The sequence below is a fragment of the Bos indicus genome, chromosome 22 (genome assembly GCF_029378745.1).
Source record: "Bos indicus isolate NIAB-ARS_2022 breed Sahiwal x Tharparkar chromosome 22, NIAB-ARS_B.indTharparkar_mat_pri_1.0, whole genome shotgun sequence".
NCBI classification, from domain to species: Eukaryota; Metazoa; Chordata; class Mammalia; order Artiodactyla; family Bovidae; genus Bos; species Bos indicus.
Window position 1 is genome coordinate 48,890,724 of NC_091781.1, and position 27,600 is coordinate 48,918,323.

Below are 27,600 nucleotides of genomic sequence, written 5' to 3' on the forward strand. Positions count from 1 at the left end.
CTGTGTTCAAATTGTTGCTTTGACCATTGACCTTCAGTCTAAAGACAAAAAAGTTAGCTTGAATAAGGTTTGATAAATCTTGAACTCTACTGAGCAAGTTTGTTTTTCACAATGGTTGTAGGTACAGCAATTCTGAAACTGCTTTTGTGTGGGATTAGGCAAATAAGTAAATGATTTGAGGTTGATGTGAACCAAGGTTCCGACTATAGGAGAAGGGAGGATAATTATAGATTTGGGAAAGAATGGAAGGACACACTGGAATCAGAGAAACAGACAGAGATAGATGTGTTTATTTACATGTACTTATTTCCTAGTGCTCTTTGCTGCCAGGACTGAAAAGCAAAGACATGCGGTTCCAAAGAGCACACCTCTGCCCAGATCTTGGATTCTCAATATCATCTCCTGCTCTAGGGAACCCCTGTGGAGAAATGGCTGATTCTAGGTTTGTACAAGATGAGCCCGGAACGTCATGTGATAACCAGAACCTAAGGAAGTGCTCACAAAATGATGTAGACACAGGAGTTAGCCTGAAGGACCTTCTGCTAGCCAAAGCAGGGACAACTTGAGGATCAAAACAGCAACAAAACAGCAACAGTCTCATCCAAATAACAGAGAACTGGACCATTCAATGTCAGCTATGGCACAGACATTGAATATAATCAGAACCCATGGGTCCATACTGATAATAAGGAAAGAAAGGTGACTGTTATTAATAAATACAGAAGAAATGGTGGAATTAGATAAAAATTTGCAACCATCGTAGCAAAAATTCATTGAAGTCATCAATTTCAGGTAAAAATCGTCACTGAATGTAAAAGCTAGCAGGTGAAAGTTGATAAGGAATGGGACATTTACACTCAAAATATTTCCCCACAGATTACTGATCAATTACAAATGGGGGAAATGATAACTTCCCCGTGGAACAACCTGGTGGACATGACTTTGAGCAAAGTTACATCACCAAGGATGGGATATGTCCCTCCTGATATAGTACACCAAGGACATGTCATTCACATAATGTTCCTGCCAAACTGCAATGCCTGAATCTAATTATTGCAAAATATCAGACAAACGTGAACTGAGAGAGCCTATAAAACAACTGACCTGTACTCTTTAGGAGTGTCAAGAGTGTCCAAAGTTATGGAGGGAAAAGAAAAGGCTCAAGAATGGTTTCAGATTAAACGAAACCAAAGAGAATGACAACGAAATGCAGGGTATGACCCAGCACTGGGTCCTGACCTGCTGTCTAATATCTGCTCCCCTCGTTTGTGGACAGAGTAACCTGGGGTGATAATTACCACTCCTTTCATGACAGCAGAGCTGAACCCCTCACAAATATTCTCAACTCATTTATAATAGACAAAAGATACACATGGGTGTTTGGTGGCAAGACATGAGAAATGCTTGATTTGCCTGGCCGTGTCTGGACTGAAGAATCACTAGATGGGTCCCCACATGACTAACAGCTCTGAGTGGAGGGGAAGGGTCCCTTTCAGAGGCTCAATGATCAGAGGAGGACAGTTGTTGCAAGGACCAACATAGACTGTGACCACAGTGGGTGGGAGTGTGTGCATGACTGGTGTTCACCCGTGTGAGTGGTCACTCCCTGGAGTGGGGCTGGAAATGCTGTGTGGTGTGGCAAGTTGCCCTGGAGAGCAAGGAGGCCCGGGCCTGGTGCAGCTATGGCACAGACAAGCAGAGGCCAGGGAGTAAGCCAATACAATGTTTAATAAACTTGCCTGTGCGTACCTGACGTGCAGCCTACCTCTCTTGTTTATTCATTTTTTTTTTGATGGTGAAAGATTTTCATAAACAAAAATTATGACTTCACAGAGAATTCATTTATTTTTTTGCCATACATCTTGTGGGATCTTAATTCCCCAACCAGGGGTCGAACCTGTGCCCCCTGCAGTGAAAGCAGAGTCTTAACCACTGGGCCGCCAGGGAAATCCATCATCTCACCTCTCTTGGATGGACAGTTAGGCCACAGCGGATGGCCTGGGTGGATGTGGGACCCACCCACTCTCAGTTTGTGCCCCCCTAACTACACAGCCTTGAATAGGCTGCTGTATTCGTATTGCAGTCCATCACACCCATCACCTTAGGAGGTGAGACTGAGGCCACAGCCATGCCAGAACCAACAAGGATCAGAGGGAGAGGGAATCCCTGGAACACAGGAGGGAGATGTGAGGGCAGGAAGTTGATATGGGATTGAGGATGATGGTTGAGCTCCTGCCCAGGGGGCGGGAGGGTTGGGCGGACAGCTCAGAGGTGAATCTCTAGCAGGTAGCGCAGGCAGCGCTGGCTCTCCTGGTAGATGAGATATTCGCTCTGGGAAAAGTTGCAGCTTCTGAAATCTGGGCAGAGCACGGGCTGGCCCTGGGGCACCACTACTCGCTGGCCATCTAGCTCCAGCTCGGTGTCCCGGGTTGGATCTGCAGGGCACAGCAAGGGCCATGGGTCACCCAAGGGCCACTGGTCCTTGGCTTTACCAGTTAGTCCTACCCTCTATGCTCTTCTGTCACAGGGAGTGCCCACTCATTCCCCCCAGCCAACCTCCAAACTGCTGCACAGGGTGGGCCTTCTGCCTGGAATCTCCTCCCCCATTTCTCTGCCTGGGAAATGCTTGTTCATCTTTGCACGCTCAGTCAATGACACCTCCTCTCTGAAGCCCTCCTGGATGCCCAGGAATGATTTGTTGAATCAGTGAGCGTATGTTGAATGACAAAGTGAAGGACTGCGGTGAAGAAGCCGGCTTCTTCTTGTCCTTCTTCACAGTCCCTTTCCTGCTCACCTTCTCCCTGAAAGCGTCCTGCTTCATCTCAGCCTCACCTCTAATGCTTAGGCCTGTCCAGCTTCCTGAGACTCACCAGGCTCTGTGTGGCCACGAGCAATGACACTGTCGAAGCCAGAGGGTGGCTGCTTCAATCTGGGCTCGTCGACGGTGATGTGGTACTCTCTGCCCAGTGCCACCTCACCCAGGAACATGTAGCCAATGTGATGGGCCCCGCAGGATATGCCAATAACTGGGGGCACAGGAAGGCTCAGGGTAGGCAGACTGGCCTCTGCCTGACTCCCTGGGCCCCTGTTGCACTGTTATCTCCTTTGGCTTTGCTGCCCGGGCCTTCTTCCATCCTTCCTCCCACCATTTCTCCAGGCTCCTTGTCCCTGCCTGCTTCTTTTCTCCTCTCTGCTCCCTGTCGCCAGGCCTCTGCCACCCTCACCAAGGTCGGAAATGGCCTTTCAGTGACCATATCTGGGGCGGGGGCTCTTCTGGCCTGCTCTGCTGATTTTGCCACTGGCCTCCTTCACCCTCTATCCTGGGAGCCTCTTGCAAAGATCTCCTGAGGCCACTCTCCTCTCCTTCTTAGGCTCTTCTGCCCTCCTAGTGGGCTCCCAGGCCTTGAGCAACCTTCAGCCCCATCTGTTCTTAGACGACTCCCCCAACCTTGCTCTCCTGAGTGGTGGTGGTCTCCAATAATGTGGTCAACCTGGACCAAGGAGCCAGTATAGGGAGATCACCTCAGTGAGGACACCTCTGGACAGAAACTTGGGGGGCATCAGAGACACCCTCCACCATTTCCCACACGCTGCCCACCCCACCTCTCACATACTCGTCTCCTGGCTTCTCTCCTCCTCCTCCTCCACCTTCACTGCCCTGGACTGGGTGCCCATCAGTTGGCCTGGATGGGAACACAGCCTCCCAGCAGCCTCTGACCTTAACCACCCTCCCTGTGGCTGCAGCCAGGTTCAACTGTACTCCCCATCTTTCTCTGAATAGGTTCCTTTGATCGTCCTGGGCCCCAAGCCCCCCATCCACACCAGGCATTTTCTCTAAGCTTTGTTTCAGGCTGTGCTCAGAGATGCTGACCTGCTGCAGCCTCCCAGGCTTCGTGCCACACCCGGGCTACTTTACCTCAAAGGCTCCTCTTTCACCACCCCCCTCTCCAGGTCAGGTTGGCACCTTCATCCTATCCACATTGCCTCCCTCAGGAAGCTGTCCTGACCACCGGATGCCCCCTGAGTCCCCCAACAACCAGGATTCCCCACTGAGCTCTCGAGTGAGTAAGCATCCAAGAGATCCACTCCTGGGCCCACCACCAACTGGACAAGCACCGGGCCCCACGCTCCTTAGTGTCCCCATGCCCACCCAGGACTTGGCTCTGAGGGACGCCTCACCACAGCCAGCCGACTTGTGGTTCTCTGAGGAGAAGTAGATGCCATTGCCGACCCAGCCTCCAGAATGTGGCATAATGCGGAGCCCACTGGTAAGGATGGCGGCCACCACAGCCACGTTGGTGCCATGCCACAGTAGCTTCCGATTGCCCAGCTTGGCATGGACCTGGAACTGATCTCCCTGGGGTGGGGGAAGGTGGGAACCAGAAGAGTCATGCCCCCCAAGCTCAGGTGCTTCTGTCTGCCATCAGAGGAGATAACCAAGGCCAAGGGCCCCCTGGCCACTCACACACTCATGCACACATGCACAAGCCCTAGTCCTGGTGGAAACCGCTCAGAGTAGCTCAGCCTACTCCCTAAGGAGCGGGTAAGCCAAGGCCTTCTCCCTCAGGGAGAAGGCAGTGGTGACGGGGGGACTCTCCCTCACCTCCCCTTCTCGGTCCACCTTCTAAACATGTTGAAGAGCAGGGGGCCTGTCGCTGTTGCTAGTCTGTTTTAAGTAGGCATGTACCACCTGCAGAGACAGCAGAAGTTGGGTGTCAAGAGCAAGCGACATGCGGACCAAGCTCCTCTTGTCCCCCAGTCCCAGGGCTCTCCTCAGGGTCTGGAGACACAGTGAAAGAAGGACCAGGCCGAGGGACCCCTCTGGGCACCTGGAGGGCAGACAGGCAGAGGAACAGTGCCCACTGCTAGCTCGGCTCCTCTGCGGGGCCCGGCCCACCTTGTACTCAGGGGTCTCTGGGCCCAGCAGCTGGAGCTGGCACTTGAGGAGCTGGTAATCTCGGTCCAGTGGGTGTGGCACTTCCTCCACTTTCTTTGTCTCCTCGGGGGCGGCCTGCAGGGTCTGGGCCAGCTCGATGTCCGCCAGGACCTAAGGTGATGGGCACTGGCAGCTTGGCTGTCCTCTTGACCCTCCCTCACCCTCCCACCTGACTAGGGCTGTGGCTGCCCCACCTGTGTATCCACCTATTCAGCTGCATCTCGTCTATCTGCCTGGCCTTCCCCTCCTCTGTCCTTTGGCCTGCTCGTCACAGTCCATCTCTCTGTCCCCCATCCCCCTGTCTGTCTGCTTTGTAACCTGCCAGCCCTCACCAGCAACATGTCCTTCTTGGCCTGCAGAAGCTCAGGGGAGTTGATGGGTGGGGGCCGGCTGCGGCCGAAGTTGTGGGGAATGATGGTGTAGAAGTGGGAGGACAGCTCCTCCAGGCTGCGCCCACTGTCTGCGGGGGCTTTCAAGGCCGCCTCCACTTCCTCCAAGGCCTCGAAACCCGGGCGATCTGCTGCTTGCTCAACTTCCCTAGTGGCATCTTCTTCACATCTGGGGGATGGGGAGAGTGAGGAGACCGTCCCGCAGCCTTGCCACCCCCAGGCCCCTGCTACCCTGCCCGCCCCTGACTCCTCACCCAGGTTCACGAGGGCCATGGCGTTCTGGAACACGTCCTTGCTGAAGATGTTGGTGATGAGCTTCTGCGTAGCTGCGTCCAAGGAGCAGGGCCGCACCCGCTGAACCACAGCCTTCACTGGGCCTCCGTCCACCTAGGGGTAGAGGATGCACATGGGCAGGAGCAGCTGGGCTGGGCACCTGCAGCCAGAGCAGGTCAAGGCTAGAGAGCGAGGCCTGTCCTGAGGGCGCTCAGCCAGGCAGTAGTGTCCCCTCCCTCGGCCCAGGCCCACCCTTCCTCCCTGGCCACTTCACCTTCTCCACGACTTCCTGGGCCTCGTCCTCTCTCTGCACCTCGGTAAGTGTATACTTGCCGGGCTGGGCCACAAAGTGGTCCCGCTCTGCCCAGCTGTTCTTGGTCTTGTCCCGAAATTTCTTCTCAAAACTCTTCTTTGCATCCTCCAGTGACTCGAAGCGGCTGAGCTTTGACTGGCCCACCTCTCCCTGTAAGCGACACAGCCACAGTGCCTGCCACAAATGCTTGCTGGCCTCTGTTGTGCCGGCCTGTGCCAAGTGCCCCTGGGCGTCAGAGACGGGGCAGGGCCACAGTCAGTGGCTGTGGCCTTTCGGCCTGCGTAAGCTGTGGGGACCCTTGGGGGCAGGAGGCATGCACTGAGCAGGGAGAGGTGGGGAAGAGGGGGCACAGGATGGCTGGGTGGCACTTACCACGCGTCCCCAGCGGGTCCAGCAGAAGAAGCAGTCAGCATCTTTCAGCAGCTGGATGATGTAGAACTTGTTGTTTCTCTCAATGTTGGTTTGGTTCAGGGTGCAGTTGTAGTCTTCATGCACCGGTGGCCAGAGCGGGTACAGGGAGGGCAGGCTGGCTCGGGCACCCCAGGGCTACCTGGCTGGACGCTGACAGGAATCAGACTGCACTGGGGCATCAGAGGAGGCCCTGTCCGGGAACCCTGCCTTAAAATGTGGGAGGGGAACGCCTGAGAAGCTCAGGGGCTTGCCCTGTGGTCTGAAGAGCAGACACTGCCTGGATCTGCCTGACCTGCCTGGATCTGATGGGCTATAGCCCTGCCTGACCTCTGGGGTCTCGGGAGAACACAGCTTTCTTGGGAGCCTGGAACCACCTGGCCAGGGCCAAGGCGGTGGGGAGCAGGTCTGAGTGTCCTTGTACCCAGGAGGGAGCAGGCATCGGGACTGGCCGGGGACTACAGCTTACCTGGGTTCCAGGGTTGCAGCTGAGTGGACATGAGGGGTCCACTCGGGCTATGCACTTCTCTGTGGGCGCGGCCTTAAGGGCCTCAGCAGTGGAACGGAAACTGTCCTCTTCTTCTGCCCCCTGTCGCCCCTTCGTCTTCTCAGGACCCTCATGCCGCACTTGGAGCTTGTGCTTTGGAACCGTGGCTGTTCTGTGGCACAGAGGAGTCCCTCAGACCTCCACAGCCTTTGTACCTGACCTGGCTGCCACAGCACCAGTTTGCCCCACTCTGAGTTTGCCTTTGGTAACCTCCTTCTGCCTCCATTCCCCCCCCCCCCCCGCCCCCGCCCCAGTCCCTGACCAAAACCAAATCTCTGCACACCGGACAGACCTCTTTCTCTAGTCACTGGGGCCAGGCCCGGCCTCTGTACAATCTTCCCAGTTTGGTTAAGGAAGAGGGGCTCTCCACCCTCTCTAGCTCTCCTGTGTGTACTGAGGTGGAAGGGAAAGTGAAAGGAAAATCTACCCCTTCCCACTTCTGGGCTCCTCCTTGCAGAGCACTCTCTGTTCCTCCCCCCTCTCAGCTGACTTGGACCTGGCATGGTTGCTGGGCTGTGTCACCTCAGCTATGGAGGAGAGTGGGCAGTGGTTCCTGGGGGGCAGCACTCCTGAGGCCAGCTCTGTCTCTCCAGAGCTTGGGACCCAGTAGCACAGAAACTCTTCCCATCAGACTCAAGACTTCTGGGATGCCAGTCCGGGTCCTGGACCAGTGGCACTGAACTGGCAAAAGCCAGTCACACCCACCCTGCCCTGTCCTGCCCTGTGGAAGGCTGTGGGCAGAGCCATAGAGCACTCACCTAAGAGAAGCAGGGACCTGGGAGAAGTGGTGGCCACCGGGTCAGTTCCTCCTAGGCAGTCAGTTCTAACAACCGTCTGTAAGCCTTAGGGGAGCAGGGGATGAACTGGGTGTGGATAGGATTCCAGTAATTTGGTCACCAGTCTGGTGAGTCAGAGGCTGGGCAGGCGGAGCCGGGGCAGCCTGTCCCATGAATGGGTAGACACTTGACCTGGACAGAGCCAAGGCCCAGGGGACTGACGCACCCTTAGCGGTGCACATCTCGCCTGAGACATGCAATACGTGTCCACTGGTTTGTCAAGTGACCTTGGCCGCAGGTGCAGGCATTGCCTTCCTCTCCCAAGGACTGCCTGGCTCCCTCTCCCCCAGTTACTAGGGAGTCAGACTCTCACCCTGGTCCCCGCCCCTGACGGGGAGGAGTCAAGGTCCAGGGAAAGGGACCCTGCATCTCTGACGCCCCCCAGCGTCCAAAGGGCGCAAATACAGAGAAGGCGTCGGAGTCTGACCCCTCTTCAGACGTCAGTCAGCGGCGGGGCGCATGCGCCACAGTCGTTGGCCGGAAGCGCCGGGAAGAGGCTTGCTTCCTTTACTGTCTGAGCCAAGGCGCAGGAACCTATAGGAACTTTGGGAGGCGGGGCCACAGGCATTTACCCTATGGGAGCTTGGGGGCGTGGCAGAACCTATCCAAGGACCCAATAGAGCTGTGGGAGGCGGGACCTATAGGGCGGTGGGAGCCTATCCCAGCGGGGAGTCGGGTGGGACTGCCTGGGTTTAGCCGCCACGTGAGTTCTCTAGCGGCTGCTGCAACACGCACCGTGGGCAGCATGTCGGCGACACGGGCGGCTCGTAAGAGGGGAAAGCCGGCCTCAGGGGCCGGGGCTGGTGCGGAGGCCTTCAAGCGGCGGCGAAAGGTGAGCATGGCGCTTTGGCAGGCGGGGGTCTATCCTGCCTATTGGGACCACCCTAATCCCATCCGGGGGTCCCGGCCCCGGTCCCCTCGCCCCCGGGACCCGGGTTGGAGTCAGCTTCTTCCCTTTCTCCGTGCGTCAAATCCTGAAAAGTCTTTCACTTGAGCCAGGGGCCACTGCCTTTCCCAGTGGCTCTCGAGGGACCCTAAGGGACTCTTGGTCAGAGCCCGAGTGGTCGGGACCCCTGACCAAAAACGTATTATGTGATTCCCAGGGCGACTCCTCTGGGGACAAAGTCAAGTCCAAGGGTGGCGGCAAGATGAATGAGGAGATCTCGAGCGACTCGGAGAGTGAGAGGTGAGCTCTTTTTTTCCACCTAGTGGAAAGGAACCCTGGGACCCATGGTGTATGCAAGGAATCCTCAGTTGAAGGGGTGCTAGAACTGGGCCAGCACCCAGGATCTCAGGTCTTGACTCTTTCCTCCACTTTCTGACCCTGAGAACTGTCATTTCCTTCTCTGCAGGGTCTCTGTGTGGGGAGGACCCCCAGTCCCAATGGGAGACCTGCTGAACCTTCCTGGCTCGTGACAGGGAGCTGAACTCCAGGCAAGGGGAGGATACAAGAAATGCTTGTTAGTTCTTCACAATTTCAGTTACTGAAAGTGCCACGCACTAGTTTCATTTTTTTGAGAACAGAGATGAGCAGGCAGGTGAAGACAGAGTGTGTTGTGATGGGAGGCGTATCTTAGAGCTGTGTGTTGTGGGAACAGAGAAAGGGAGTTTAAATAGGGCTTGGAGAGATCAGGAGGGCTTCCTTATGGAGAGGTAGGGAATGCATTCAGGGATCAGAGAAAAGTCTAGGGGTTAAACGGGCTAAATGGAAGATGGAGAGGGTGGAAGGGCAGGTGGTACGTGCATCCAGATTGTGAAGAGCTTTGTGTACCTCATTCATTCTGCAGGTGATGGGGGTGAAACATACTGCGGAGTTCAAAGGGAGCTAGCAAGTGTCAGGCCTAACCTTGTGGAATGGAAGCTGTCACACCAGGAAATCCTGGTGCCTTCCTTAACAGTTGGCTTTAGAGGACTTTCCTGGTGGTCCAGCGGCTAAGAATCCACCTGCCAATATGGGTTCAATCTCTGGTCTGGGAAGATTCCACATGCCACAGGGCAACTAAGACTGTGTGTCACGACTACTGAGCCCACACAACCTAGAGCCTGTGCTCGTCAACAAGAGAAGCCACCACAGTGAGAAGCTCGTGCACCACAGCTAGAGAATAGTCCCCACTTGCCACAACTAGAAAAAGCCCAGGCACAGCAGCAAAGACCTAGCACAGCCAACAAATAAATAAATACAAATGTTAAATTATTTTTTTTTAAAGTTGGCTTTAGAAATTCTGCCTCTAAATGTTGAGTACATGTTGGTCTTAACCTGCTCTCAGAAGGACTTTATATACTTTTTTGTAGTCCTGAGGTTACTGCAGGTGAGTGTGTGCCAGGCCCTGTGTGAAACACTTTGAAATATTTTTAAAATGTGTTGTGAAATTTATTAGCTACAGAAGAGTTAATGAAATGTAATTGTACCATAGGCAGTAATGATGAAATGATGGACCTCTGTGCACCCACCAGAACTAGACCTGTGCAGAAACGTAGAAGACCCAACTGCCATTCCTGACTTGAGTTAATAATTTCTTTGGTTTCCTTCCTTCCTTTTTCTTGATCTCTTTTTTTTTTTTTCCTTTTCTGGTTCAGGTGTAATTTACATACAGTGATATTTGTTTCTTAGTGTACCTTTCTGTGAGTTGTAACAGACTCATATAAACTGCCACCGCTCTGAAGATAGAGAAGGGTTTTACCACCCTCCAAAATTTCCCCAGCTCCTTTGTAGTCAGTTCCTCTCTCTCTCTCTCTCCCCTGGTAACTGCTATCCCTAGAATTTTGCCTTTTCCAGAATGTTATATGAGTGGAATTATAATGGTGTGTGCTTCTCTTGATTTTCTTTAGAGTTCTGTCTCCTGTGTGAAACCCTAAACAAAGATTTATTCCTTTGAGTAAACTGAGTAGAAGTGTAGACCTTGGTTATATGAGGGAAGGGCAGCAACTCTGTCAGCTGAAGACTTGCTTGGTGCTGGGTACTAACTGGTCTCAAGAGCATGAGGCCTTGGCTTCCCTGAGAATTTCCAATGTCCCTTTCGGGGAAGCTGTGGGCAAGGTCATGGATGAGTCTTGGAAACAGTTGGGGTACCTGACAGGGACTAGATATCTGCAGGCACGTGATCAGAGGGAACAGGCAGCCCTGGGTTTTCTGCTTCTGAGTTCCCATGACCTACCTCCAGCTCCCAGGAGCAAGTCAGCGTAGGACTCATCTTAAGTGAGGGATGTGGAGGGGAAATCAAGATCTTCACAAGGTCCAGCCAGACCCAGTTAAGCTTCACCTGGAATCCCATCCTCAGGGTAGAGGATGGTGCTTCGGCAGTGAGGATGGGGCGATGATAGTCCCAATATGTCTGCCTCTTGGTTTCTCACGTCAGATCTGGGTTGGCGGCTCCCTTGTGTCTGGGGGTGGTTGTTGTTTTGAGATCTACCTTTTCTGCTTTCCATGTTGGATCTTCTGTTTCTTGTCTCCCATGCCTGGCTCAGACAGTAAAGAATCAGCCTGTAATGCAGGAGACCCAGGTTCTATCCCTGGATCGGAAAGCTCCCCTGGAGAAGGGAATGGCAGCCCACTTCGGTATTCTTCAGTATTCCCAATCCACTTCGGTATTCCCTTCAGAAGGGAATGGCAACCCACCCTTAGTATTCACGGAGAATTCTGTGAACAGAGGAGCCTGGTGGGCTACAGTCCATGAGGTTGCAAAGAGTCGAATATGACTGAGCAACTAACACTTCCACACCTTCCCCATTCTTAGGTCAGTCTTCTTGTTCAGGAAACACACCCTCCATCCTTAAAAGGAGAAGGGACCAATTCTGTGGCACCTTATACCCCTGAAAATATCTTCATTTGTCACTGATGGCTTAACTTGGCCCGCCATCCAGTGGTTAGCATTTTACTCCGAATTTTGTGTGTGCAGTTCCTTTGTGTCCTGCTCTCAGGGCTGGTGTTGAGGGATGTCTGGAGTCATTTTGATTCTTGACCCTTTGAACATGATCTGATTTTTCTTGGACCTATAGAACCTTCTCTTTCCCTCCAGAGTTGAGAGACTTCACAGTTATATCTTTGGGTTTGGGGTCTGTTTTCACCCTTATGTTGGTCCCTGGATGGGCCCTTTCAGTTTGGTAAGTCACATCTTTTTTCAGTTTTCTGTGTGTGTGGTCACTGGCCATGAGGGCTGGCAGGGATGGAGGTGGTCAAGTGGCAGGGAAGGTAGTGAGGAGGCAGAGTCCCAGTGGCCAGAGGAGTGGGCCGAACCTCCTCAAACCCAGCCCGCTCCTGCCCACAGTCTAGCTCTCAGGAGGACTGAGGAGGAGGAGGAAGAGGAGCTGGAGGAGACCGCACAGGAGAAGAAGCTGCGCTTGGCCAAGGTCTATCTGGAGCAGCTCAGGCAGCAAGGTGAGCCTGTGGGCTGGGCAGGTGAGGGGCATGGCCTGTGCCCCTGGTGGGTGACTGATGCAGGTACCTGGTGGGCAGCCGGGGCTTCAGGTTCTGGCTGCCCTATGGGAGGGTGGCCGTGAGCTCTGATGGACCTCTTCGGGTGGGCCAGGCTTCACAGGGCTTTAGACTGATCTGATAAGCAAAGCTAGAGGGTGGGCAGGAGGAGATCATCCAGCCCTCCCTGCCCTACCCCCCATGCCCCGCCACCTTTGCCCAAGGTGGCCTGAACTTCCGTGGGACACAGCCCAAGTGTTCAGGGCCTAGGACTGAGGCGGCAGGTTGGGACAGGAAGGGAAAAGTGGGGTCTTGGCCTGGGTTTACTTGGGCTCCTCTGTCCTCCACAGAGGAGGAGAAGGCTGAGGCCCGCGAATTTGAGGAGGACCAGGTGGCAGGGAGGCTGAAGGAGGATGTGGTGAGTGTGGAGGGAGGGTGGTGGCAGGGAAGGGATGGGATTGGTCTGCTTCTGGGATCTCATTCCTCTCCTCTCCACGCAGCTCGAGCAGAGGGGCAGGCTGCAGAAGTCAGTGGCAAAGGAGGTGAGTGGGCAGGGCACTTTGGTGTCAGATTGGAGGGAATCACCTGGGTCAGTGGGCAAATGGCCCAACTGGGGACTCAGGCTGTGGGGTCTTTGCTGTGAAACGTAGTGGGCACCTGGCCAGACAGGGTCAGTCCTTGCAACCTTGGGTTTGGCTTTCCTTCTTGGCAGTGTGGTGGGAAAGGGTGGCGTGTGTGTGTGTGTGTGTGTGTGTGTGTGTGTGTGTGTGTGTGGAGGGTGGCCTTCCTGCCCCCAGTCGCAGTGACCCAGCACCTGCCTGCCTAGATCCAGGCCCCAGACCCGGCTGACATTCGAATCCTACGTGGCCACCAGCTGTCTATCACGTGTTTGGTTGTCACCCCTGATGACCTGGCCATCTTTTCTGCTGCCAAAGACTGCACCATTATTAAGTGTGAGTGAGTGCCTGGGTGGGGGTGCAGCCCCAAGGGATCATCTGGGAGGGCTGGTCTGGGGAGGAGGGAATAAGCAGGGAAGACAGAGGCCTGATGGGGAAAGCTTCTGGAGGCAGGTTTGCTCCCTGAGAGGTGTTTTCTGGGTGACGGTGGAAGTGTCTGTCCAGGAGTGGGGCTTTGTGAGCTCTCTGTCGCTGTCATCGGAGATGATGGAGGAGAGGCGGGGTGGTGATTTAACAGAAATTGATGCTGCAGGTGGGCAGTTGGACTAGAGGATGCTTGAGGCTCCGCACAGCCCTGGGATTGAGTTCCTGGTCCTCCTGCGTTCCCAGCCTTTGACCGCTGAGGGGTGGCCTCCTCCACCCACAGTAGTAACAGGAGGAGCTCGCACCATCAGCCCCAAGCACTTTCCTGTGCCTTCTCTTCCGGGCTTCCTGGCTGCCCTTTGGGATTACTGGCACCACTTGACAGATGAGGAAACTGAGGTGACTTGTCCAGGAGCTCACAGTGGCTGAGCCAGATCTTCTGACCTGAGGCCAGGACTTTTTCCATGGTCCCATGGGGCCCTTAAAGGGGACTACCAGACGCCTACCCCAGTCCTAGCAGCATCTGTCTTCCCCTTGGTGCCAGGGAGCGTGGAGAGTGGACGGAAACTTCATGTGATCCCTCGAGCCAAGAAGGGCACCGAGGGGCAACCCCCCGGCCACAGCACCCATGTCCTCTGCATGGCCATCTCTTCCGATGGCAAGTACTTGGTAAGGCTGCGTTGGCCCCGGGGGTGGGTGAGAGGTGTGGGCACACAGTGGGTGCCTCTGGCCATGGTCCTTGTCCTCATAGGCTTCAGGCGACCGCAGCAAGCTCATTCTCATTTGGGAGGCCCAGAGCTGCCAGCACCTGTACACCTTCACGGGACACCGGGACGCTGTGTCGGTAAGGAGCTGGGCCGCCTTCAGTGGACATTTCTCAAGCACCTGAGTGGGCCAGGCTTGGTGCTTGGCTCCAGGGAATGGCGTGAATGAGGCAGAGGGTCCTCATCCTCATAGAACCTGCATGTCGGTGTATAGGACAGAAACAGGGAAGCGATGGGGAAGAGCTGGGGGAGATTGAGGTGAGCTTGCCTAGGGAGGAGGCGGCCTCCAAGGAGTCTGTTCCTGCTTGACAAGGGCAAGTGAGTGTGCCTCTGTCTCCACGTAGAGCCCCACAGAGCACTCTCGAGGGGGCTCCCTGGGCCTGACCTCTGTCTCGCCTGATGTAGCCCAGGTCCCCTTCTTCCCTCTTTCCATGAACTCCCAGGGGCTGGCGTTCCGCAGAGGCACCCACCAGCTCTACAGCACATCCCACGACCGCTCTGTGAAGGTGTGGAATGTGGCAGAGAACTCCTATGTGGAGACGCTGTAAGTGTGCCCGGGGAGAGGGCATGCACACGTGTGTGTTCAGGTTCATGGGTGACCTCATCGTCCATCTGTCCCCTGCTCCAGCTTCGGGCACCAGGACGCTGTGGCCGCACTGGATGCTCTGAGCAGGGAGTGCTGTGTGACCGCCGGGGGCCGGGACGGGACCGTGCGTGTGTGGAAGATCCCCGAGGAGTCCCAGCTTGTCTTCTATGGCCACCAGTAAGGCGGCCTGCCGTGCCCAGCGTGGGGGGCATCGTGGGCTGGGGGTGAGGCTGGGCCATGCCCCTCACGGCTCCTTTCTCAGGGGCTCCATCGACAGCATCCAGCTCATCAACGAGGAGCACATGGTGTCGGGTGCAGACGACGGGTAAGAGCTGCCCCTCCCCCCGCCCCAGGCTTGCTGCATAGAAAATCCCCCTGGTCGGGAGCTGGAGTAGCCGCTTTCCATAGGTGGGGACACTGAGGCAGAGAGCGCAGGTCACCCTGTCTGCTTCACGTGGCTGGTGTGCACTTGGTCCCTTCCTGCCATGTGGCCCTCTGCCCTGCCCCTGACCGCCCACTCACCCTACTCCCTGTCCACAGTTCCGTGGCCCTGTGGGGCCTCTCCAAGAAGCGGCCACTTGCCCTGCAGCGTGAGGCCCATGGGCTGCGGGGGGAGCCGGGCTTGGAGCAGCCCTTCTGGGTGTCGTCAGTCGCAGCCCTGCTCAACACAGACCTTGTGGCCACAGGTGGGTCCCCTGTGTGGCAGAGAGGAGGTTATCCCAGGGTAGGCTGCTGAGGGGGTTGCTCACTGTCTCCCTGTCTCCCAGGCTCCCACAACAATTCTGTGCGGCTCTGGCAATGTGGAGAGGGCTTCCGGCAGCTTGACCTTCTCTATGACATCCCCCTGGTGAGTGGGGCTTGAATACCAGCCTGTCTTTACCACTCTCCCAAAGCCCCTTACCAGTCTTTTCCTGCCAGAAGGGTGGTTCCTCAGGGCAGGGCCAGCTGTGACTTCCCTTTGTAGCCCCAGCTCCTACAGGGCCTGCAGAAACTCTCCCTTCTTCCTCTCCCTTCTCCTCCTCCACTCCCCTCCCAAAGGAGTCCCAGGCTCTGTCCTGGGTACTGGGGTACAAGGCAGGGAAGTGTGCACAGAGCACAAAGGGCCTGACCCTGTGATGGGTTCTGCATGACTGGTGCCGGGCTGAATGCCAGGCTAGCATGTGGACTTGGAACAGCCTAGGGCAGAGTGGCAGTTCAGGGCTCGGTCATGGAGTCTCCTGAGCCAGGATCCAGGCCATACTTGGTGCACACTGTCTCCCTAATCCCCACAAACTGAGATTGTTTGATCCCCTGAGATCTACTTTCCCCATCTCACAGATGTGGAGGCTGAGGCCCAGGCGGCAGAGGGCAGAGCAGGGTAGACCTTTAACTGTGATGCTGGGGCTGTGGTGGAGGGTCTCTTCTCACATCTCACTACATTGTCCTTCCCTCTTCTCAGGTGGGCTTTGTCAATAGCCTCAAGTTTTCCAGTGCTGGGGACTTCCTGGTGGCTGGGGTGGGGCAGGAGCACAGGTATGAGGCATGCCTCGGGGGGCGAGGGTGGGGCAGGTGGCACTGGCTGGGTGGGAACAGAGGTGGATGCTGCGGGGGGCTGGGCCTGGCCTCAGCGGCATCTCTCCCTCCTGCAGGCTTGGCCGGTGGTGGCGGATCAAAGAGGCCCGGAACTCTGTCTGCATCATCCCTCTCCGCAGGGCCCCCAGGCCCCCGGCTGCTGGCTCCTGACACTCACATCCCCTTTATTTAAGTTCTCCCCAGGTCATCCCCTGCTTTCTTTGTATTAAAAGTCTCCTCTTTTGGGTCTTGTCTTCTCCAGCTTCTTGGGTAGGGAGGGCAGAGATGGCTTAGTAAAGGCCTAGGGGCTTTAGCCTTTCCAGGGAATTTGGGGATGGGACCCTCAGCTGGCTTCTGGCTCCTGGACCCTAAGTGTCCTCTGTGACCTCATTAGGCCAGCTTCCCACCCCCCTGCTCTGGGCTCATTGGGGTCGGAAGCTGCTGACCCCTCAGCTAAGAAGCTGTGGCTGTCCAGTGTGTGTAAAGGCCTGGCTGTGGGGTCTGAGGACTGAAAGGAAGACCGTCAGGGGGCTTCCCTGGTGGCTCAGTGGTAAAGAATCCGCCTACCAATTGCAAGAGACGTGTTTGGTCCCCAGTCCGGGAAGATCCCACGTGCTGCAGAGCAGCTGAGCCTGTGCGTGTGTGCGTAGTCATTGCAGTTGTGTCCGACTCTCTGCGACTGTGTGGATCGTTGCAGTTGTGTCCAACTCTCTGCGACTGTGTGGATCATGGCCTGCCAGGCCCCTCTGTCCGTAGGATTCTCCAGGCAAGAATACTGGAGTGGGTTGCCATTTCCTTCTCCAGCCTATGCACCACAACTATTGAGCCTGTGCTCTGCAGTCTAGGAACCGCAACTACTAAAGCCTGCTCACCCAAGAACCCGTGTTCCACAAGAGAAGCCAATGCAGTGAAGAGCCTGAGCACCGCAACTAGAGAGTAGTCCCTGCTTGGTGCAACTAGAGAAAAGCCCACACAGTAATGAAGACGCAGCACGGCCGAAAATAAATAAATAAAAATGAAACTGTTGTCCCAACAGACCATCCTGGATGTATTCTTACAAGTCAGGCTGATCTGCCCCACCCAGGCCAGGTCAGGAAGCTTTAGGAGCCAGACTGCCCTTGGGGTGGGGGTTGGGGTGGAGGTGGGACCCTGCATTGCTCACTGCTTGGGGACAAGGGTCAGAGGTGGGAATAGCTCTGCCCTTGGTCCAAATGACAGCCAGGCTGCATGACTCCTGTGAGCAATGCCCCTGCCAGGTAAACATGTCAAAGGAATGTTCATTCTCCTGATTTCACTGGATAATTCAGCTCCTGCTATGGGGTGGAGTAAAGAGGTGGAGAGGCTTTACTGGAGAGCTAGCAGTGCAGTGAAGCCACCTCTCCTCTGGAAACTCAGTGGAAAATGGGAATGTTAAGGATTCTGCCCATACCTTTCCTCTAATGCCTTGAGTCCAACAGCTGAGCCTGTGGTTCTCAAGCGGCAGTGGCTTCCCCCCGGTCTCCCCAGGCCTCCCCTTGGACAGAGCTGCTCCTTTCATTGTCTTGGGGCCTGTAGGGTCAGGTTCAGACCGAATCCCTGAAAATCTTGTTATGGATCAGAGGATGTTACTAGAATTCACTCCCTATGTCTCCGCCTTAAATTGAGCTTAATGATGGGATGCACATACCTCCTGAACAATATTGCAAGTAATATGGAGATGCCCCTTAATCCACAAACCCCTTTTCCATTAGCACATTCCCAGGGAGAACGAAAATAAATGCCCTTGGAATTGAAACTGAAAATAATCCCTCCTATGGCCTCTATTCTTGGCCTTGGTCAGCTGAGACTCTGTAGTTGGGCTCTTCCTCCCTTTCTCCCTTGCTCGCTTCCAGGCAATGGGAAGCCACGAGAGGGTTGAAAGCAAAAACGTAAAATGAGCTGGTTCACAGTAAAGAGAAAACAACTCGCTGCTGTGTGGAGAATTAATTAGTAGAGGTTTGGGGGAAAGAAGGGTGGCCACTTAGGAAGCTATAGTAATAGCAGGTAAGAGGTGATGGAGGTGTGAGAGGGCCCAGCGGCAGAACGGGGAGACAGAGCTGTGTTTGGAGAAGTCAACAGATACTTGTTGACTGTGCAATGAGATGAACGTGGCAACATAGTAGTCAGTGGTGACATTTATGAAGATGAGGAAGACCGAGTGGGGAAAGCAGGATCGTGAGGAGGAGGATCAAGACTTCAGTCTGCAGTGTCCAGTAAGTTGCAGGGAAGCTGAGCAGGCAATGAGCTCACTGCTCTGTTTTATAACAAATACAAAGCTCTGTGACTCAGGGGTGCTGCAATATGCCTCCCACCACCCACTCCAATGGGCTCAAGCGCTCTCCTGTCTTCTTCCACCCATGATGGACTCAAGGCCACAGGTGAGGGTGAGGTGAGCCACTGTAGAAACTCTTAGCTCTGTTTGTAGCTCTGAACCAGGCAAAAGACACCAGGTGGGGCCCTTCCTGGCTCTGCCTATTTCTGTCCTCTGCAGACCCACCTGGTCATCATGAGGCCCTGGGACTTCCTCAGATCACAGCCCCAGGGTCACTGAGGTGTGCGTTTCTCATTCCTAAAACACAGGTGTGCAGTTTGACAGAAGGGTGGGGAGGGGCTGAAAGAACAGCAGGTGGGGCTTAAAACATATCAAATTGAGGCAGAGCCCACTAACCACTTCACAGGTTCCATCAGGAAGCCTGCCCATGTCACTGAGGATGCCTCACCTCCGGATCCCCCAATTGGCCTACAGGCACCCCCAGTCTACCCAAAAAAATACAGGAATAAGGAAATCGTGCATGTCTCTGTGAATATACTAAAAAACCATCGAATACAGACTTCCCTGGTGATCCAGTGGTTAAGAATCTGCCTTTCAGTCTTTTCTCCATCATCCTATCTTACGTTCAGTTGAATTTGCTCCTTGCTGTCTTCTCACAGGACTTGCAGGATCAAGTGATTCCTGGCCAGGAAACAAAAACGGAATCATCCTATTCCCTAGTGGATTCGAATGAAAACTGGTAATAAAATCAGGCAAAGCTCCCAAGAGACGACGCTGGAGAAGATCCAAGCTGGGGATATAAGGAGTCTCACATATGAAGTGGCAAACATTTATGCTGTGTCAAGATCACGTGCATCTTAAGGGCATCACGGCAATGAGAACATCACCACTGTCTGAACAGCTCACGAGTATTTTATGGGAGCAATGGAATGTTTGGCTGTGGGTGTTTCCTCACTAGGGATCTGTTTGCTCAGTAATAAGTATGTGAAACATTAAAGAAAAAAAGAAGAATTCACCTTCCAATGCAGGGGATGAGGGTCTGATCCCTGGTCAGGGAACAAAGATCCCACATGTGGTGGGGCAATAAGCCCACACACAACTACTGAGCTGGTGAGCCACAACTAGAGAGAAGCCCCGATGCCACACCAAAGTTCCCGTGTGCCAAAAAGACTCGACACAGACAAAACATTAAAAAAAAAACCCACTGAACCATGTACTTTAAGGGGATGAATTGTATAGCATCTGCATTATTATACATTCTAACAAAGCTGTTAACAAAAAAAAATTAAAAGCACACCTGAAATGGAAAGATTCAAGGGTTATAGTATACAGAGATCAACTGTATGAGCAGTTGTGAGATGCTTGACACCGAATTGCAAAGTTGAAGAAGATAAATTATCTAATTTCAAGACTTATTGTCTTGAAAAACTATAAAGTTACAGTAATCAGAACAGGTAAGAATGTAAGAAGAGACAAACAGATCAATGATACAGAATAAAGAAGCCAGAAATAGACTCATATTTACACAGTCTATTGATTTTTTTATGTACCAAGCTAAGTCAATGCAGAAAGGAAATGTATTTTTCAATGGAACAGAAAACTTGACCCCTATCTAACATCATAGCCAAAAATAAATTAATTCAAGATGTATCATAGACCTAAACAAAAACTAAAGCAAAGCTGATACAAAGCTTCTAGAAGAAAACCCATGAGAAATATTTTGTGACCCTGGAGTTGACAAAGATTTCTTAGGGCAGAGAAAGCACTCAGTATAAAATATTGATAGAACTGGACTTCATCCAAATTAAAACCATCTGTTCATCAAAAGACAGCACTTAAAAAGTCACAGATGGGGGAAAAGAACATCTACAGTACATGTATCTGACAAAGGACTCATATCCAGAGTATAAGAGCTTCTATGACTCAGTGATGAAGACAAACAGCCCAATAAAAGTGGGATAAATGCTTAAACCAATACTTCACAAAAGATAGACGAATGGTCACTGAACACGTGCTCCTCATAGCTGGATCCGTGAGCATCTGAGCAGTGAGGGGAGGAATTAAAGTCCCTGCACTCCCAGGACACAGGCACGATTGCACAGATGGAGCCCCGGTAAACGAGGGGGCTGAGTCCCAGCGGGGAGGGAGACTCAAGCAGGAGAGGCCAGGGCAGGGGTGTTGGTGAATGTGGTGACCCTAGGGGCAGGGAGGATACGGGTGCTTTGAATGTCACCAGGATGGACTCAGACTCAATCCAGTGGGCAGGGAGGAGCTGCCCCAGGGGCCGAGAAGCGGAGGGGCACACTATTCAAGCAAGGGGCCTGGGGCGAGCGTGAGGGGGGTGAGCGTCCTTCTCCAGCCCCCATCTTCTCTATCATTCTTCTCCACCTCTACCAGAAGTCCTAAGGAGACCTCTTCAGGGAAGAGCGGAAAGAAGAGAAGAAAGGAGGGGGTCTGTGAGGGTGTCAGTGGGATCAACCCCCTGAATAGGCTCCCAGCCCCAGAGCCTGAGGGGGAAGGAAAGAAGGTCTGCTGGTCCTGGGGGCCTCACAGAGTTCTGCCGTATTGTATGAATGGGTCAGCAACTCAACTCTTCTCTCCTAAGGTAATCATTGGTAGCTGTTTGGTGTATATACCTTACTCCCTCTTTATCTGCATTTATAGCATATATGTATAATTATACATTTTGATGGGTTTTTTTTACCATCCCATACAATGATGGTTTTATATCTCATCTAATGGGATCATAATGATGTTCAGCTTTTTTCACTTACAAATACATCTTGGATACACTTTCTCATCAGTATATGTATATAAAATTATTCTTCAACAGTTATGCTATAGGCTATAGTATAAACGGACTATAAGCCATTAGATCCATGCCCAATTTTACCACCTGGGGATGTCACCAATGACTATCTTTATACACCTTTATATCGATGGGCCACTCTTTCCAGTGTCTTGCTTTTGGCCATTTCCAGCAGAAGAGAATGGACAGCACTGTTGCCTCTTCCTTGGATGGGGCTTAACTCTTGGGAGCCATCCTGGTGCTTGAGTCACAACTGGCCTTATGACATCACAGGTCTGCCACCCTGACTCTTTTCTCCCATGCCATGACTAGAGGAACACAGACCTGAGGGGATTTGAACCATCTACACCCAATCCATGTGGAACCAATAATGGTGAGTAAGACAGAGGCTGACACACTAGGCATTTGGGGATGTCCCCATAAATCTCAGGGTGAGAGAACTCCCCCTAACTTCTGACTAGTCTGGGAAGCCCTGTGCACTAGGGCTGTGTGGCTTGCTTACTGGAGAGAGAGGGAGAGCAGCCTCACTCTTGCCTTTCCCCTCTCTGCTGATTGCAGGAGACAGACCAGCCTAAGACAGTTGATGAAAACACTGAAAATAAGCCTCAGGAGAATAAGGGGCTGGTGGAGAATAGTTTACCCTCAGAACCATCGCCGACGTTAGAGAAGGCAGAGGTAAGGGGAGCCCTGACTTGGATGTGTCCGGGCTTTGTGTCCTGATACCGCGGCTAGTGTCTTTGGTATGTTCCAGAGCCAGGAACAGGAATAAACTCTTTCTTGTCTGTCCCCTTTTCCCGTTTTTTTTTTAAAAAAGGCTCAACAAGAGAATAAAGCAGCAACAAAGGGAGCGGATGATGCTGATAAGAGATCAGGAGTGGTATGATCCCCTCACCCAGATGACATGGGGCTGGGAGTGCAAATGTGGGAGTTGTGTTTGTGGAATGGAATGGCCAATATTCTATTTAGAAGCTGGGTTTAATCAGTGGTGTGTATGTGTGTGTGTGTGTATGTGTGTGAGCGTGTGTGCATGTATGTTTGCTTGCTAATTAAGATTTAAAATTTGAAAGTCAAGAGAAGTGAAGATGAGGAAGAGATGAGAGGCAGCATTTTACAGGATGGGGGAAACTTTAAACACTATGATATTGCAGAGGAAGAGAGCAGGTTGTGAATTGGAGCTCGAGCCAAGGATGAAAGGGCAGGATAGCAGAGGAAGCCATTTCTCCAGTAGGTGTGTGGGCTCTGAAGGGAAGAGTCCTGGATCCTGGTTGGGTGGGCCGTCTCAGGTAGACTTTGATAACACTCTGATTATGGAATTCTGGCCTGAGGTTGGCCAACTTGACCCATGTAATACTGGGTGGCCAGAACAAACACATGAAAAGATGCTCAGCATCACTCTTTATCAGAGAAATGCGAATCAAAACCACAATGAGGAACCATCTCATGCCAGTCAGAATGGCTGCTATCAAAAAGTCTACAAACACTAAATGCTGGAGAGGGTGCGGAGAAAAAGGAACCCTCTTACACTGTTGGTGGGAATGCAAACTAGTACAGCCACTATGGAGAACAGTGTGGAGATTCCTTAAAAAACTGGAAATAGAACTGCCACACAACCCAGCAATTCCATTGCTGGGCATACACACTGAGGAAACCAAAATTGAAAGAGACACGTGTACCCCAATGTTCATCGCAGCACTGTTTATAATAGCCAGGACATGGAAGCAACCTAGATGTCCATCAGCAGACGAAAGGATAAGAAAGCTGTGGTACATACACACAATGGAATATTACTCAGCCATTAAAAAGAATGCATTTGAATCAGTTCTAATGAGGTGGATGAAACAAGCCTATTATACAGAGTGAAGCAAGTCAGAAAGAAAAACAATAATACAGTATACTAATGCATATGTATGGAGTTTAGAAAGATGGTAATGATGACCCTATATGCGAGACAGCAAAAGAGACACAGATGTAAAAAACAGTCTTTTGGACTCTGTGAGAGAAGGCGAGGCTGGGATGATTTGAGAGAATAGCATTGAAACATGTATATTATCATATTTGAAACAGATCACCAGTCCAGGTTTGATGCATGGGACAGGGTGCTCAGGGCTGGTGCACTGGGATGACCCTGAGGGAAGGGATGGGGAGGGAGGTGGGAGGGGGGTTCAGGATGGGGAACACATGAACACCCATGGCAAAAACCACTGCAATATTGTAAAGTAATTAGCCTCCAATTAAAATTAATTAATTAATTAAAAAAATACCAGGTAGCCAGGACACATATACTCCCGTTTTACAGATGGGTGCTCTGAGATTCAGAGGTCAATGTGGTGTATCCATGCCCATTAACCAGAGGGGAACAGAGAAAGGACACCTACTTGGCCTGTGGGTCCAGCCAGCATCCTGCACAGTGCTCCTAGGGATCAGAGGAGGCGTGGTTGCTCATAGGGCATCAGAGACCCTTCGTGGCACACCCTGGGGCTGAAGTGGGTGGGGAATATCCTCTCAATGTCTCCTTTTATTTTTCTCATTAGGTCACAAAACCCCAAAAGAAGCCTCCCGTCAGTGATCCAGAAGCAGTAAAGATCCAGGCCTGGTGGCGGGGCACCCTGGTGCGCAGGACGCTGCTGCACGCGGCGCTCAGAGTGTGGATCATTCAGGCCTGGTGGAGGGTCAAGCTGGCGCGGCTGCAAGATAGCAGGCGGCGGGCAGCTCTGGAGAACTTCACACGGAAGGAGTGGGCAGCAGTCAGGCTGCAGTCCTGGGTCCGCATGTGGCGCATCCGTCGGCGCTACTGCCGTCTGCTCGATGCTGCCCGCATCATCCAGGCCTACTGGAGGTGCCACTCCTGCACTTCCCGGGGTTTCATCAAGGGCTACTACAGAGTCACAGCCAACCAGCTACATCTCGAACTCGAGATCTTGCTGGGCTCAGGGCCTTGCATTGTGACGGAGTGTATTCCCCTTCCAATAAAGCAGTGAAGTGGTCTATACCCAGCCCCTCTCTGCTTGATAAACTCCAGGACATCAGGGCCAAGGGTGGCAAATGGTTAGCATCTCACATGCTAGCTCTGAGGAATTGGCACGGGTTGTCTGAGGCTCTGAGGTTTTCTGAGGAAGAGGATTCTGAGCCCTAGTCCAGACTGAGCAGTTCAGTTCAGTCGCTCAGTCATGTCCGACTCTTTGCAACCCCATGAATCGCAGCATGCCAGGCCTCCCTGTCCAGCACCATCTCCCGGAGTTCACCTAAACTCATGTCCATCGAGTCAGTGATGCCATCCAGCCATCTCATCCTCTGTTGTCCCCTTCTCCTGCCTCCAATCCCTCCCAGCATCAGAGTCTTTTCCAATGAGTCAACTCTTCGCATGAGGTGGCCAAAGTACTGGAGTTCCAGCTTTACCATCAGTCCTTCCAAAGAACACCCAGGACTGATCGATCTCCTTCAGAATGGACTGGTTGGATCCCCTTGCAGTCCAAGGGACTCTAGATTGTGATTGATTAGCAATGTCTGACATAGGCAGGGAAGTTGGGAGTACAGATCTGCCATGTCGCCAACTCAGAGAGCATCACTCATGTTTGGTCAATGGAAATGGTGCCTCTCCCCAAGGCTGGGTATAATGGAAGCCTGGGGCAGGGATGGGGTTGTCCCACACAACAGCACATTTGCCAGGAATTCATTCACCCCAGTCTATTTGCTCTGGGCATGATCTCCCATCCTCATGACGGAGGGGAGCCCACCACCCCAAAGTCTTGATCCTGGTTCCTGTTGTTTCATAAACTGCACCCTGCATCCAACCCCCTGTAAATGGAGGACGAGAAAAGATGGAAGAGGCAGACTACCTCAGATCAGTAGGTGGCAGGTTTAGTAAGCAAGGGAACTTATTTACAAGGCTTGTCTTGGGCAGCTGCAGACAAGTAGATCTCTGTTCTGCACTTGCATGCCAGCATTTTGAAAGTTTATATAGAGGCCTTAATGAGGTTCAGCCACATAAACCATCCAGATATTCTCAATAACACATTACTCTCAAGGCTATATCCTTGAAAATGCCTCTCACTGTGGGAATGGTGGGTAGATCCTACACTTCAAGGACAAGGGAGGCAGTGTTCAGTTCAGTTCAGTTCAGTTGCTCAGTTGTGTTCGACTCTTTGTGACCCCATGGAAACGTCAGGGTTCTCTGTCCATCACCAACTCCCGGAGCTTGCTCAAACGCATGTCCATTGAGTCACTGAAGCCATCCAACCATCTCACCCTCTGTTGTCCCCTTCTCCTGCCTTCGATCTTTCCCAGCATTAGGGTCTTTTCCAATGAGTCAGTTTTTCGCATCAGTTGGCCAAAGTACTAGAGTTTCAGCTTCAGTATCAGTCCTTCCAATGAATGTTCAGGACTGATTTCCTGGAGGATTATTGACTGGTTTAATCTCCTTGCAGTCCAAGGGACTCTCAAGAGTCTTCTCCAACACCACAATTCAAAAGCATCAATTCTTTGGCACTCAGCTTTCTTTGTAGTTCAACTCTCACATCCATACATGACTACTGGAAAAACCATAGCTTTGACTAGATGGACCTTTGTTGGCAAAGTAATGTCTCTGCTTTTTACTGTGCTGTCTGGGTTGGTCACAACTTTTCTTCCAAGGAAAGGGAGGGGATGACGGGCATCCAGTTGCCCAGGTCTCTCTTGTGTGTCAGCAGCAGTACGTCTTTTCAACAACCCCTTCCAAGAACTTCCTGCTCACTTTAGGGGCTGTAACTTCACACTTGGCCTCCAAGTTAGAATCTGAACCCCAAACTGAAAATGGTTAGAGTGCATGGCCCCTGTCCTCATTCCTACCTCAAACTCTGTCCCTCACTCTCTGACCCTGAATGGAGGCTTGGACTCATTCTCTTCCAGACCTTACTGATGTGGGAGGTTCCACAGGCTTGGGGTTGGGGGTGGGGTTAAAGAAGGCATTCCATTTCTAGCTGAACCTTCTGGTGAGTGTCAGCCCCTAGGTGATCACAGATCCAGACCTGAGAAGGCAGAAGCTGGGTCTCCCTCACCCTCTCCCCAGTTTCTGCAAGAACTGGTCCTCTGACCATCCCTTCTTGTGACAAGCTGCCACACTGGGGCCTAAGTGATGATAAAGGGCCAATTAAGAGGTCAAGCTTAGGCTGTCCTTCTGCCCATCTAGGCACTGCTATTTCACGGTTTCCTGCAGAGAGAGGCGGTCTGAGGTCTTGGGTTATTCCCCATCCAAGCTGCAAGCCCAGAAGCCCTACCTCTATCCCGGCTCCATGTGGTCTGCCCTGGCAAGTGGGTCCCTGAGCTCACATTTCCCAGAGGTCTCCTGCTCCAGCTCTCTGTCTTGCACTGGGGCTTGAGCTGTGTCTTTCCCACTTTTTGTCCCTCTGTGTCCTGCCCCTGTGTCTCACTCAGGTTCTGGTCTCTCTCTCTTGCTCTGAAGGATTTCTGTCCCCTCTCCCCTCATTTCCCTTTCTCTCTTGTGTTCAGTGACTCAGAGTTAACAGCAAGGACTTTCGAACCAAACCGAGCTAAGTCACACCAACGTGGCTTCCCCACTCACTGCTGTGTGGCCATGGATATGTCATTTTTCCTATCTGAGCCCCAGTTCCCTGAGCTGTGAAGTGGGGCTAATAATCCTCATCATTCAGTGTGAATGTCAAATAGCATAAAAATCCAGCCTTAGCAAAAGAACAAGGAAAGAAGGTTACATTTACACACCTTAAAAACTGGCAGTCAGAGTGGGAAGGGAATCATGTTTAGTCCAATTAAGAACACCAAAGGTTCCCTACCATCAGAATCAACTGCAAATGTTTGGGGCTTCCCTGGAATGCCCTGGAGCCTGTGCTCAGCAACAAGAGAAGCCACCGCAACTAAAGAAAAACCCACACAGCAAGAAGACCCAGCACAGCCATAAATAAATACATAAAATTACAAAATTTTTAAAAAAGAAGGAAAAAAGTATATACACGAAACTATAATTACATTAGGAGTGTGAGTGTGCATGCTGAGTCACTTCAGTCATGTCTGGCTCTTTGCAGCCCCATGGACTATAGCCCTCCAGGCTCCCCTGTTCACGGGATTCTGGAGGCAAGAATATGGGGTGGGTTGCCATGCCCTCCTCCAGGGGACCTTCCTGACCCAGGGATCAAAACCACATCTCTTATGTCTTCTGTGAGAAGAGTTGAATTGCTGATTCATTTATATAATAGTGGGAACCTCTATGAGGCCCCTAGGACCAGCAAACCTGCTTTCCTTCCCCTTCAGGCTCTGGGGCTGGGAGTATATTCAAGGGGCTGATCCCACTGACACTCATTGACTCCTCCTTATTTCTTTCTGCCCCTCCCAGAAGGGATCTACTGAGGCCCTCTAGGAGGAAACTCTGGTAGAGGTGGCAGAGAATGGTGGGGATAGGGTAGGAGAATGGGGAGAGACCCCAGAATGCTGGTACTT

The 27,600-nt window shown here is 52.6% G+C and overlaps 3 protein-coding genes and 1 pseudogene across 3 annotated transcripts; 3 read left to right on the forward strand and 1 right to left on the reverse strand.

Annotated features, from left to right (window-relative positions):
• Positions 1-1,826: 1,826 nt before the first annotated feature.
• On the reverse strand, positions 1,827-8,449 carry PARP3 (poly(ADP-ribose) polymerase family member 3). Its single transcript, XM_070777064.1, is given in 12 exon segments — positions 1,827-2,435; positions 2,871-3,026; positions 4,180-4,357; positions 4,604-4,690; positions 4,898-5,047; positions 5,269-5,447; positions 5,450-5,494; positions 5,580-5,712; positions 5,873-6,061; positions 6,284-6,457; positions 6,789-6,978; positions 8,406-8,449. Coding segments are annotated over 12 exon segments (1,695 nt in total). The 3' UTR covers positions 1,827-2,265.
• On the forward strand, positions 8,346-16,302 carry RRP9 (ribosomal RNA processing 9, U3 small nucleolar RNA binding protein). The gene is made up of 15 exons (XM_019985055.2): positions 8,346-8,534; positions 8,806-8,888; positions 11,968-12,077; positions 12,464-12,531; positions 12,614-12,655; positions 12,940-13,066; positions 13,698-13,822; positions 13,905-13,997; positions 14,361-14,461; positions 14,546-14,680; positions 14,766-14,828; positions 15,044-15,189; positions 15,271-15,350; positions 15,942-16,015; positions 16,132-16,302. Exons 1-15 carry the CDS (start codon positions 8,448-8,450, stop codon positions 16,223-16,225), a joined length of 1,428 nt encoding a protein of 475 aa, XP_019840614.2. The 5' UTR covers positions 8,346-8,447; the 3' UTR covers positions 16,226-16,302.
• A 1,914-nt stretch (positions 16,303-18,216) lies between these two features.
• On the forward strand, positions 18,217-20,206 carry LOC139178677 (large ribosomal subunit protein eL39-like; annotated as a pseudogene).
• Positions 20,207-21,395: 1,189 nt separating this feature from the next.
• LOC109575974 (IQ domain-containing protein F1) lies at positions 21,396-24,136 on the forward strand. The gene is made up of 4 exons (XM_019984234.2): positions 21,396-21,526; positions 21,712-21,828; positions 21,968-22,030; positions 23,685-24,136. Exons 1-4 carry the CDS (start codon positions 21,524-21,526, stop codon positions 24,129-24,131), a joined length of 630 nt encoding a protein of 209 aa, XP_019839793.1. The 5' UTR covers positions 21,396-21,523; the 3' UTR covers positions 24,132-24,136.
• The last annotated feature ends 3,464 nt before the right edge of the window (positions 24,137-27,600 follow it).

What these genes read in the sequence shown, in the direction of transcription:
- RRP9 (XM_019985055.2), top strand. Translation starts at nt 8,448, where the DNA reads ATGTCGGCGACACGGGCGGCTCGTAAGAGGGGAAAGCCGGCCTCAGGG. An exon ending in AGCGACTCGGAGAGTGAGAG is followed by an intron (nt 8,889 to 11,967) that starts GTGAGCTCTTTT and finishes TCCTGCCCACAG; the next exon opens with TCTAGCTCTCAGGAGGACTG. An exon ending in TTCTCTATGACATCCCCCTG is followed by an intron (nt 15,351 to 15,941) that starts GTGAGTGGGGCT and finishes CCCTCTTCTCAG; the next exon opens with GTGGGCTTTGTCAATAGCCT.
- LOC109575974 (XM_019984234.2), top strand. An exon ending in CGACGTTAGAGAAGGCAGAG is followed by an intron (nt 21,829 to 21,967) that starts GTAAGGGGAGCC and finishes TTTTTAAAAAAG; the next exon opens with GCTCAACAAGAGAATAAAGC. An exon ending in CTGATAAGAGATCAGGAGTG is followed by an intron (nt 22,031 to 23,684) that starts GTATGATCCCCT and finishes TTTTCTCATTAG; the next exon opens with GTCACAAAACCCCAAAAGAA.